This window comes from Rhamphochromis longiceps, linkage group LG17 (assembly GCF_057381845.1).
Source record: "Rhamphochromis longiceps isolate RC_006_pf linkage group LG17, R_longiceps_female_GT1.1, whole genome shotgun sequence".
Taxonomy (NCBI): domain Eukaryota; kingdom Metazoa; phylum Chordata; class Actinopteri; order Cichliformes; family Cichlidae; genus Rhamphochromis; species Rhamphochromis longiceps.
The window spans coordinates 3,140,737-3,153,756 of record NC_140573.1 but is presented as its reverse complement, the minus strand read 5'-3'; the positions used below and the strand labels follow the sequence as shown (position 1 = coordinate 3,153,756).

Below are 13,020 nucleotides of genomic sequence, written 5' to 3'. Positions count from 1 at the left end.
ATGAAGGAGGAACCATCAGAATGGTATGAACTGGTTGTGATATCGTACTTTTCTACTCAAGCATTTAAAGCACTTTATACAACATGTCTCATTCACCCATTTACACACACATTCATACAAGTGCTTGTTGTTCTTTTGGGAGCATCAGAACTCAGCCAGGAGAAAACTTTTGTCTCCATGTCAAGTGAGGCAAAAACCTCCACAGTCATTAAAAAGTCCACCTTTAGTGACAAGTTCTATAATAAGAGGATGCTGTTGGTCAAAGATTGAAGAAAGCAGAGTGGAGTCAATAGCCTGAGTGTGTGTAGGGGAGTAGAGGAGGCACTGCTTAGGCCTGGCTGTGTTATATTACAGAGATGTGCTCAGTGTAGCCTGGAGGAAGTGTCCAAACAGATTACTCTAAAAAGCTTAACGACAGGCCGGCCATGCTGACAGAACACGAGGCAACAAATGGGGGACAGCAAAGTAAAAGAGACTGAGGCTAGAAGAGAGGAGAAGGAAGTAATGATGCGTGGAAGAAAGAAACCCACATTCAGAAAGACTCAGATCTGTAGCAAGCGTGGCAAAAGTGGAGTCACCGTCCAAAAACTCGGAAAGAAAAAGGAGTTAAAAATTCTAAAATGAGATCAACATTATTATTACAATACAAGAACTGCAGAGATGTTAGCAGTCATTAGCCATTGTAAGTGTCTGTGCCATATAATCTGTCCATTACCCATGCACGCTATTGTTAACGTGAGTCAACAGACGCGTCCGTTACTGTTGTTAGTCCCTGTCATTAGCATACTTGTCATGTTGGCCATTATGATGCAGTCGTTGTCCTGACTGCTCTCAGGCTGCTCTGGTGCAGACAGATGGTCCAGGCCAGTGGGGAGTTTTAGCAGTTTAAATCCCATTGTGGCCTGCAGCAGCAGCCCAAAGACACTCCCACGTCACGGCTGTCCTGTAAGCCCCTGTGCTTCAATGATATTTAAACCTGCACTGGGCAGCTTCCAAGCTGGTAGCAAGGGAGGTTACTGTGCAAACACAATATTAAGAGTCATAAATGGGTATAGAATGGCCCATCGGAGAAGTAAATCTCCCCAGGGATCGATCACACAGCATCTCACAATATGACACTATCACAATGAGAGATTATTATTGAGATTTTTAACATTTTGCAATGCTGAGTATTGCAATAACATATATTTCAAATTTATCACCTTATTTCAACCGCAAATCCTGTTCTCACGGTTAACTTCGTCAGTTTATGTTGTATCCAATAAGATAAAAGTTATTTTTGCTACAAAATGAGATTCTCAGGCATATCAGCGCTGTCACTACAACCTGCCATAAATGTTGCCATAAGATGAAAGTTGAAATCACATCATATATGTTTATTCTTTTTATAGTTGAGCAAGCTTAACATAAACAGTTGAACTGGTAATGAAAACATTTTAGATACATTCCTGCAAACAGGAATGGTTATGAAAGGTTATGAAAGTGTCTTTCGTAACCTGGAAGATTTAGGCTACAGGGGTCTGAAACCACCAGCTGCTTCCCCTCCACCAAGAGCGCATACCTTTCTTACATCGAGAGACAGAAGAGAGATGTGCAAGCCATGACCTCATATCTAAATCTACACGTGACAGCTCTCACCCCAAAGTTAGCTTTTCAGGCTGGTCACTTTAACTCCACAATGCTGCTGACCCAGAATGCATCTGGTGTTAGAATGCACAAACTATTTTAGGGCCTGTATGACAGCCAGGATGTATTTATACCCCTGAGGCTGAGTGGTGTGGTTTGGGCTGTGGGCCCGGGCTGAGACAGTGACCTCTTACAGGAGACAATTAACCAGTTAAGAAAAAGTTCCTCACCAGCTGATCGATTCTGAAGATTTCAGCTCAAGAGCAGAAGATAAGTTTGACTACATTCACATACTCAAAAGACCCCTTTTGAAGGATGCAGGTGGATGATATCAAGGATTGCCACAACAACACAGTGGCCAATGAGCTAGGATATACTACGCTTAGGATTGGCTGGTTACCAATAACGAAACTTTTAAAAATAAGAGTGAGCATTGTCCAAGAGGACATAAATTGTGCATGATGTTATTTTCTCTGACGTATAAATTAATGAAAATATAATTAAAAATACAAACTGATACAATTACCCACACATGGACTTTATTTTTCACCAAAGTCCATGTGGGAAACACTTGTATGATAATAGACAGAAGGTACGGCCAACTCTAAAAGGAGGTTGAGGCAGGTCTGCAGGAAGTTGGGTCCTCTTAGTAAAACAATAAGCAGACGGAAATAAGGCCACAGTAGCGCACAAAAAGCTGGGAGGAGGGGAGTCGCAGCCTAAAAAAAGCAAAAACAGCCTAATGTAGGTCACTCTGTTTGTTTCTGCCTCTAACTTAGGGGCAAAAGAATAAGTGGGGTGCTGAGATGCTGCCTAAGCTTGAAAAACAACCAAACAATCAATCGTTGCAACATTATCTTTGTGTACAACTGGAGATCACCAGAGACCGTGGCAGCAGATCTGATTACAGACAGTCAGAGCAGCTATTTCACACTTTTTACTATTGTTGTATTAATAAACATTTAGTTCATTTATAAGAAAAACTGTTTCCATATTCTTTTCCTGATAAGATTTCTTCTTTTCACAGCCTGAGAGCCCAAACAACAGGCTATTTTATTCGACTGGGATTTTTCATGGTAATAGTTTGACAACATGATGAGGCTATACTACATCATCTTTCAGCCTTTGTTGTGTCCCAAAAGTACGTATGATGAAATTGCCAAAGATACGCTATTTGAGCAGAACCAGCTCAATGATTTGGGATGAAGGATTTCTTGAGCTGGTCCAGAGGCTCCCTCTTAGAGCTGACTAACTAATCTTGTGATTTTCTTTTTTAAACAGCCCATTGGGAATCCTCACCAAGCTGGCCACTTCACCACTGATCACCTTTGATGAAGTTTAAAGCATAGGAAGCATATAATGCATCTTTGGTATAAAACTGTAGCTTCCCACCACAGTAGTTTTAAGTATATTTTTAAAATACTTACTTATAAGGGTTTTTTTTAAACAAATGATGCCTTTACAGTTTGTATCTCAGCAGTGCAGCAGAGGAGCATCACTGCTGAGCAGATGGCCACAGTCAAGCAGTGTCTTTATGGAAAGCAAGGATAAGCAATTGGTTTATGAAACCCAGTGCTGGGAAGTTATTTCCCCCTTTCAATAAAATTTTAATATATATCTGTGTATATGTTCAGTTTCGTTTGTTCTAGATTAACTTCACTCGTTTCACTTAATCATCCAGGCTTTAAGCCAAGTCACTTGTGTGCAACATGAACACATTGACTTTACGATTCGCAACTTTGCCCCAGAGGCAAAAGTTACAATTCAACTGTGATGCAATACAGCAAGCAACTCTCTTGTTGATCCACAAAGCAAAGCTTTCCACAGTGCATTTAAAAAAAACCTCCACTCTGGCTGTTGCAGAGGGAGAAAATACAAACTGAGCCCGTGAGTGAATGCATCTGGTGACAAAGCAAACGTGCTGAAACTGAGGTTGGTGCCACTGAAGAGCAGACATCGGCTCTCCTTCAGTCACCAGGATGAAAAAGATTTCTGTGAATACACAACAGGGATCCTGCCGGAATTACATGTCAAAAAATACATTCTGCTGTGGAGACAAAATCCCCATCTTAGTCCACACCTGTGGTAGTACTGAACGTAACTATGCTTTTTTATTTTACTATTAAAACTCATACAAACAAACCGGCGAAGAACGCGTAATATATCCAAACATGTCTTTATTTTGCTGTAAAAGTTACTTAAAATGTATAATTTTAAGCCACAACAAGCATCAAAGTCAAAATCGATTCATTTGGGAAACACTGACACTGAAGCTGCAGAGCAGCTCTGAGACGTAGCACAGCACAGGAAGCCCAGATCAGATTATAGGATTCGGAAAAGATAGGTTACTGCTGATTTCTCAAAAGCTTATTACCTTAAATGACACTGGTTTCCGCAGCTCATATACTGTGATCAGACAGGAATGATGCATATCTTTATTCTAATGTATAGACACTGCTTATTTGCCCTGTAGTAACTCTTTGAAGTAACTGTTTCATTCCACTTATTTGTAAAGGTGTGTGTGTGTCACTTGTGTTTTAGGGTGTTCTGAAATCTCACTATATGTCACATAAATGTATTAAATGGTTTACAATAAAAAGCCAGAGCTCCATAGCGGTGGATGGATCGTTACAGTTAACAACACCGTGTTAAGCGAGAGGGGACCGCTGCGGTTCCATTTGACTTTAAAACACGTTCATAACTCAACAACAGAAAAGAAGCCACATACCTGCTAACTCGTCCGGTTCAAGTCCCGTTTCTGTGTCTATTCCACAAATAACAAAGTAGTGCGCGAAGCGGCAGGGCGCCGCGGCCGACCCCGCGGAGGTCCCGCTCATCCCGGCTTCGGTGAGCTGCGCGGTCCGTTCCTAGTTCTTCAAGCGATACATCCAAGAGGAAAAGGCGGGGGGCTAAATAAAACGCTCCAGTCTTTGATAACGCTCCACTGCTGCGCGTCGTATGAGAAAATGAAACATTCGCAGTATAAGAGCTGCTTTAAAAAAGTTACCTTTCAGTGACCGGAGCTTCTGTGCAGCTTCCCAACACACTACTAACTCTACGGGAGAAGAGAGCTGTGTGAATCCCCGCCTCGGCAAAGCTCGGAGGAGTCGGTGACGAGGCGGGATATTCAAATACGACCTATGGTCCTCATATTCGTCAAGCTGACAGACTGCAACACACGTAGGGTTGCCAACTCCCTGAAAAATAAATAAGGGACACCTCGTGGCCAGGGCCGGGCAACCCAGTTGTCTTCACCCTTCCCAGTGTGGTAGCTCTTTTTTTGTGTGTGAAATTATTTTTTAACCATTTGACTTGAACTTGATTTAAGCAGATGCATATTCTTTGTGATATGACCATATGGGAAACAAATGATCATTTAGCCATTTATTTTTAGCTCAAAATGACAACATTAACACAGTAAAACAGGTCTCTTTCTTAAACAGAAGCCTGTCATGCTTAGCTTTTGAGAATATAAGTAAGTCTTTCTTTAAAAGAACTCTGTCCTACTTAACTTAAAATTATATAAATTAATAGAAAGCAATAGAACGAAAAATATTCTTGTAACAGTGCACATTTAGTGCATTTAGTACAATTGGCTTCAGCTGAGGTATTATTTCAGCTTTTCTAAAGCTAATCAGCTGCTCCTGTTTGTAAACCCGCTTGTTCCCATGATTACGCATCATAACTCATCATCATTATTCATCTATGTATTACTTTTATGTATTAGTCATCTATTTGTTGTAATCATCTATCCTTGCATTTGTTTATTACACAAAATAAGTTATATTATTACACTTCTGGCCACATAGCCCTGATATTCACTGCACATGCCCATATTAACCTTAACCAGAGGGTTTAAAAAAAACAAACCAGTGTTTACATACCATATCTGCTTCTGCCGTGGCCTGGCGGACAAAAAATTGGTAAAGGGTTCCCCGAGCTTTCACGCCCCTCATGTTCTTCATGTGCCCACCAATAGAAGCATGCCTATGGAAAAAGTGCGCCAGCACACAGTGCAGTGCGCTTTATAGTGCACTTTTCCAGCCAGGTGTTTTCCTTTTCCCATTCCTCCCTGTACTTTTGCAGCCTTTTTTTTTCTTTCTCTGAGGGGAACAAACATTGCTGCTCTAATGCTGGGCTCACACTGTGCGATTTTTGGCCCATTTTGAGCCGATTTTTGAGTCGTGCGACCGATTTGGTGATCAGCCCGATTTTGGCCTTCATCGTGCATCGTGTAGTATACGTGGGGTAACGAGAAGCGATTAACACCTCACGACCAGCTCCCGATCATCAATCGCTCGTGAGGGTGTCACCGCAGCTGCTCACGCGCAAACACGTAAACGTCGGTGAAAAAGACGGAGCAGCACGGCTGTGCAGCCTGTGATCTGGACACAAGCGATGGAGGCACAACTTGTAGAACTTTGGAAAGCTCATCCGAGCCTTTTCGATGTGGCATCACAAAATTATCACGACCACAACAACCGTGAAAATAGTTGGATTTACATGCTGCTCAATCACAGCTGCCTGATCATGTTTTTCATTAGCAATTTAGCAAAGTTGATGGTGGTGTGTCTGTGTGAGTGAAAGACAGAGAGAGCGAGCGACAGATTTTCTGTTATAACCTTCATTTTATGGACGCACAGTGTGCCGTCCGAGACTTGCACCGCAGTGTCGGCGTTTGTTTCCCTGTTGGCCATGCTTCTTGTTGTGGTCATCGGTTGTCTTCCGGTATTTTCTCCGTAAGCGACCTTTCCTCGACCAATGAGATGAGCGGTAATCTGAATTGTCATACTCGAATTGTCATAAGTGTGCTGTCAGCTCATTGGTCACAAAGCAGGAGAGGGGCTGGGAGTTATGTTTTCAAACAAAGTGTTAATTCCATTAAAAGTTATAGACTACTTTTGATTCTCACTGTATTACGGGACAAAGTGCGTCCCTTATTAGCTCAATACGGGACGTGAACTTTTGTTTCTAAATACGGGACGATTCCGTTTTTTAAGGGACGGTTGGCAACCCTAAACACACGGCTACTCGTTTATAAATAATTAAATAAATACCCTACTTAAAAATATGACTGACTATTTGCATTTTTGTAGGGATTTAAGGTCCTTTTCATGACTTTTCAGCACAATTTAATAGTTTTAAAAGATCTCATCACCCATACGCATATTATGTCGCTTCCATTTTCAAATAATAAGAAGTTGTGTCCAACTAACTTTTAAAGGCACATAAAAACCAACCTTTGAAAATGACAAATTAGAAAAGAGACAAAATTTTCTTCCATGTAAAAACAGGTAATTTAGCCACAGACAACAGTAAACTGCAGCGTGTAGGGAGTGTATTGTTCTGAAAAACAACACAGAAGAACGATGATTTTAATAGAAAAATAGAGTTTTTGTTGCATGTGTGCTAAAAAACACAAAACTTGCAATGGTCATTGACCCTCCACCCAGAACAGTAAAATCTACATGATTTAACATTCACGTGCTGACTCTGATAAACACAAATTTCTGTAATTGCAGGTCCTCAGATTTATACATCGTCTCAATTTAATAATTCGGCGAGTGCACTATATATTGCGTTGTCTCCCTCTGGTGGTCAAATGCATGGACGCACAAGAAGAACAGCAGTTTCAACAGCTGATAGCTGGAGATGGTTTGAAATGGTGCCTTTTCAAAGTAAAGACAAATCTTTAAACTCTTCTTCTTCCCGTTGATCATCTGCCTCCATCTCACCCTGTCTTCGGTCACACCGACCCTCTGTATGTACTCCATTATCCTTTTCTGTGATCTTCTTCTTATCCTCCTTCTTTGAAGCTCTGGTTCTAGCATCCTTTGTCCAATAATATCTACTATCCTACAGTTAAATGTTCAAGTCTTACAAGCAAAAACATTTAACAACATAAATGCTGATCCCTCTCCTATTTAATCTTAATATGTACAGTACTCTGTTTTTGTAATTATTGTACATGACTTAAATATTTTTTCTGTAAAAATTGTGTGTGTTTCTGTTCTGTGTCCTGTTTCGTTTGTATATGTGCTTTTTTCTTTGCTGCTGTCACAACCAATTTTCCCCTTGTGGGACAATTAAAGGATTATTCTATTCTATTACAAAGTAGCTGGTAGGAACAACTCTTGATTCCAGCTAACAGAATTGTGTCCTGTCCTTGTGAGTTTCTGTTTTCTGCCCCATGTTCTCGTGGATCTTGAACTTTGCTGCACTCTGCAATCAACCTTGATAAAGGTTAGGGTTTTGAGTCCTGCATCTGGGGTCCACTTCCTGAGAAATGTTGTTTCATGACAGAACAGTGTGAGTGTCACATGCAGCTGATTGCTGTGATGTTGAATTCAATTCAATTCATCCATCCATCCATTCGCTTCCGCTTATCCTTTCAATTCAATTCAATTTTATTTATATAGCGCCAAATCACACCCAATGCCAAGGAAGGTTCTCCTGTCTGAAACTGTTGTATAAGCATGCAGCACTTTAATTTTGGCTCTTGGCAAAGGCGGTCACACTTTTCTCTTCTCCTCTCCTTCCTTATTGAAAGAAATCTCCGTCCCGGGTTTCTCCATGGATCGGGTTTCCTCCAAGGCGTGAGCACCGATAAGCAGAGTTCTGTATAAAATTAATTATTCAAAGTAAGCTCAGGTATGCCGTTCAGCAGGTTAGTTACAGCGCCGGGAGTAGCTTGGGAGAACAAAATGACACAGAAACTGCTTCAGGTTGCTCTTCCAAAATCAACTCAAAGGTTTATTCATCATACAACAGTTTATATAGAGGAAAAAAAAGGTTCGTGTGTCAGCAGATTCTCAGTTCAAACCGGTACAGACCAAATAAGGAAACGTCTTCCTGCCCTCTGAGCAAAGAAGTATCCTTTGTGTAGTTTATCAGTTCAGCTACAATTTATGATCATTCCAGCAAAATACACTCCTAGACATAGAATACAGAGTTCTTTCATTAGTGAATTCTGAAACGAACCACCTGGCCTTTAACAAGCTCTTTTCTAGGAGATAAAGAAGGGAGGATGTGAGTAAGGAAGTGATCTCTGTGGTGTTTTCGACCTTGAGGTACCAGCCTGTGATTCTTACACATTAATTCTTGGGTCACAGAGAAAGAGAAAAACAACTAGTAAATGGGCCTTATTGAGTAACAGTTTTCCTGTTTAATAATATCACTATAAAGCAATATCCTGTAAATGCTACCATGGTATCAAAATATCACAACACTTATCTTCCCTGCTTTGCCTCTTATGTCCTTGTCTAGTCTTGTGTGTTTTGTATTACTTTTCCCTGGAACACTCTCTCTCAGTCTGTTCTCTAAAACCTAAAAGAGGAATTATGGATTTGATCAACTGGTCCCTAAATGCAATTAACACCCTTTTCTCAACGAGAAGTCTGGGCTCGGGTGAGCCTGAGTGCTGAAGATATCTACCTATTTGGAACCATGATAACAGGGTTCTTGCTGACCGGAGCTGGCTTATCGAAGATTAAAGAAAGCAAAAAACCCCACAAGGCTGCCCGCTGGGATTGAATCGATGGGACGAGTGGTGAGTTCTCAAAATGGGCTCATTGAGCGCAGCACGGATAAGATCTTGGAGAAGCTTACGGCTGCCGTGAACACTCAGAATAAGACCTCTGAGCGAAAATTGATCACATCTTGGAGAAGCTCACTGCGGTCGTGAGTTCTCAGAATCGGCTCTTTGAGCACAAGAATGACAACATCACAGAGCGTAAGTTTGATAAGATCATGGAGAAGCTCGCAGCTCTCCAACGGGAGATTGAGAGACCAGTGTCGGACTGTCAGAACAGCTTTGAAATTCACATGAGTTGTTCGCATTAAAGTAAAAACCACCATCACTTCATGTGGATACTGCTTCAGCAACACTTAAAAGTAATAAGAAACAACTTTATTAAGTGACCAACGTGTTTCAGCTTGTGGCCTTCATCAGGGTCATTGTCAAATGTGAAACAATTTGTGTTTAAATAAAAGTCTGGAAACAGAAAAAAAATTCAAATGGACCAATCACACCTTCACAAATAAACCAGCTGACCAATTGATATTTAATGAGGTGGTATTGGCTAATTGGTTAATTGGTTAGGTCACAGCCCAAATAGATTCTAGACTAAACCATTAAAGATTAAAAGGGGGAGGGGAAAATAAATAAATAAATACATCAATAAAATTTCCTCACATGTATTATAGTAATAATGCTCAAAATTACACAGAAAAATGCAAATAAATTAATATAAAAATAAAAAAAGATAAAAATTAAAAGTTAATATAAATACACAAACATTAAAAGAGGGAGACAAAGCAAAACATCTAGTTAAAAAACATAAAAACACAAAAGGTACAGTTCACAGAAACTCAGTAATAAATCCTCACTCATAGGATGTAAACTCGAAAACACGAAATATCCAGAATGCTTCAATTCTTTCTGATAAAATTAATATTACCACTTCTTTGACTGGGTTTAATGGCTTCAATGCCTATAAAATTAAGCTGATTTATAATGTTTTTTATTAAAATGTCTTGCAACAGGACTAGTTAATGGGGGACATCTAAAAGCTGACGTGTACCGGAAACCTACGCATATGGGTCAGTATTTAAGGTTTGACTCTCATCATCCACTGGAGCACAAACTGGGCATCATCAGGACGCTACAACACAGAGCGAACACCATCCCCACGGACACAGCAGCCAGAGAGGCAGAAGAACATCAAGAAGGCCCTGAGTAACTGTGGTTATCCCAGCCGGACACATTTACTGTACATTTACAAATGTACAGTTATAAATGTTTTTTATAACTCCATGCACATTTACAAATGTTTTGCACATTTGCATAATGTACTGTTTATAAGATTGGGGAAACCTGCAGTCAGCTGAGACTCCACTTGGATGAGTTACGAAATGTTTCTCCCACTGAAAACGCTACGTCCAGATGAACAAAATCAACTTTTGGAGATTTACTTACCTGGATGATTGTGAATGCATCAAGGCATTTTAGCCCATCTCTAATATTTTTACCTCTCTTATGAGTTATCATTGGTGGTTCTTTAAAGGTCCCTAATAAGTTTGGCATATCCTTCAAAATGATCCAATGTTTTAAAATAATTTCTTTAATGTTTCTGGTTTTTGGTGTGAAGGTTGTGCAAAAGACAAGATTGGATTTAAGTTTTGGAGGTTTCTTGGTTTCTAAATTCTTACATAAAAGATAGCTCTCATGTGAGGATATTTTATTTTTTTATTTATCTTTATCTTCTTCATGCACCTTGGAAGTAGGTGAAGTTGTGCCAGAAGTATTTGTTGCTATCAATGGCCAAGAGTACCATTCACAGACAGCTTGGGGAAAGGCTGCAATTCATGGTCTGGCAGTATAAAGGGTAAAAGGTGTCTTTTACTGAAATGTGGCTTTCAACTGACCACTCTGCCATACAAGCCACATTGGTGGAGTGCTGCAGAAATGGTTGTACTTCTGGGAGGTTCTCCTGTCTTCACAGGACAATACTGCAGCTTTGTCAAAACATCGGGTTCTTGGTTATCTCCCTGACTACAAGAAAATCCTTGAAGTCCAACCTTTGTAATGAATTATTAATTTAGTTTACCTGCATTTAACACTACACGATATTTGGTAAGAGGACGGTTGAAAAGAAAATAATGGTGGTTGCAGTTAGTAGATGAACCCATGGTATAATTTTAAAAGTCCTAGGTGTTTTTCAGAAAAGTTGACAGGCATTTGACGCTTTCCAATATTTTAGTAGCTGCCCCTATGGGATGACTTTGGATATCCTGTTACTTCCTTCTTGAGTTAACACATTCCAGTGATTCCTGAGATTAGGGACAAAACAGGTTTTAATTTTCTAAAATATATTTTTTGATTTTTCAAAAACATATTTACATATAATTGTTACACAAAGTTTTGGCTGTCTCACCGTGTTTTGGTACAATCTCCCAGGTGTAACATTTTTTAATAATTTATGTTTTTGCTGGAGAAGTGCAACGTTTAGTCAACACCATCAGACACAAAGAAATGCAAAAATACATATTCTAAATTAAGTTGTTTCAGCTATTTTGACTATTAGTAGCTTGTCTATTCTACTGTTTATGCACATATGTTTTCAAACTAAAAACCATGTTTAAGAGTAAGATTCTTTGGCTTTTTATTATTAGAGTTACAGTCATACATATTTTCAGAAGCTTGTATTTAATCTCTATAAGAAACAATCATATTTAGCAGCATGCAAATTACACATTTGAGAAAACTACGTATTTCTATTGGAAGATCATGAGGGAGGAAAATATATGGTTCTCCAAAAGAGAAAAATAAAGAAAAACTCCATATTATGGAGTTGACAAGGTGCTGACGGTGGTGACACACTAGTAGAAAACAAGATATTATTTCTTTCAAAATGACAATTAAACCTTAACAACTTACATAATATCACAAGACACATCATAACAATTCTGTTTTTGCACATGTCAAGTTCTACATCTTAATAGTTCACCAGCCAGTAGCTGCCTGCTCCTTGATTCCTAAAGTTCTCTGTGGTTGTGTTTAGACCCTGCTGGACTTTCTCTCCTTTTGTCTCTGTGCTTGTTTCCAAAACCTTCTCTTCTGCCTTTTTTCTTTCTTTCAGATCACTGATGTTCTTTATTTTTCCCTCTTTCACTCTATTTCTCCATCTTTCCCTTTATGAGAAACTCTTTCAACTCGGGCTGGCTGTTAATTTTTTCTCTCCTTTTTTGATCATTCCTGTTCCTTCTCTTTCGTTCCTCTACTGACAGCTTCCCCTTTGCCATTCTAGCCTGAAACATACCATTTTGTAATTACTATAATTTTTCTGAACCATATGAATTCATTTGGATTTTATCTGGCGAACATGTTTTTTCTCTCATCTCACGAATCACTGATTCACGAGATTTTCAGAAAACTTTACCTGTAGGATTCAAACTAATGGTATCAATTTAAAAATCCTACGTTGCCTCGTTCTCGCATTGACTTGAGTATCCACACCGACTGCCTGGCAGGGTGACAATACCCCATCAGCCTTTGAGATGTGAGAATGTTGTATAAAGTGCTTTGAAAGGACTTCAAGGAAAATTTTAAGTTTCGGTGTGATTTTTAATGTACGGTTTATATATAGGTGATGGTTCTGGTTTTCATTGACCAGTGCCATGTTCTTAATAAAGTGCACATTTTATGGCATAAATTTGCAACATGTACACTTCATTTGTCAATTTATCATTTCTCATATTTGTTTAGCAGTATAATTGAAAATACAGTTATAGTTGGTGTGTACTAGATAAGCTTTCAAGGTAAAAATGTGAAGCATGAAGTAGCCTTTGCAAACAGATTCCTGTTTAAACAAACAATGACAACGGTGACACATG

The 13,020-nt window shown here is 39.5% G+C and overlaps 1 protein-coding gene across 8 annotated transcripts in view; it reads right to left on the bottom strand.

Annotated features, from left to right (window-relative positions):
• The window catches only part of LOC146649081 (DENN domain-containing protein 5B-like), a 79,799-nt gene extending 73,481 nt beyond the window's left edge, over window positions 1-6,318 (bottom strand). For 2 of the 8 annotated variants that reach the window (XM_085387430.1, XM_085387433.1), the window contains exon 1: window positions 4,355-5,019. In XM_085387430.1, the coding sequence (XP_085243556.1) occupies window positions 4,355-4,463 (109 nt within the window). In that variant the 5' untranslated portion in view covers window positions 4,464-5,019. Of the gene's footprint in view, window positions 1-4,354; window positions 5,023-5,510; window positions 6,204-6,248 lie in introns of those variants that run through there. The other 6 variants (XM_085387434.1, XM_085387435.1, XM_085387436.1 and 3 more) reach the window with 6 other exon arrangements.
• Between the last annotated feature and the right edge of the window lie 6,702 nt (window positions 6,319-13,020).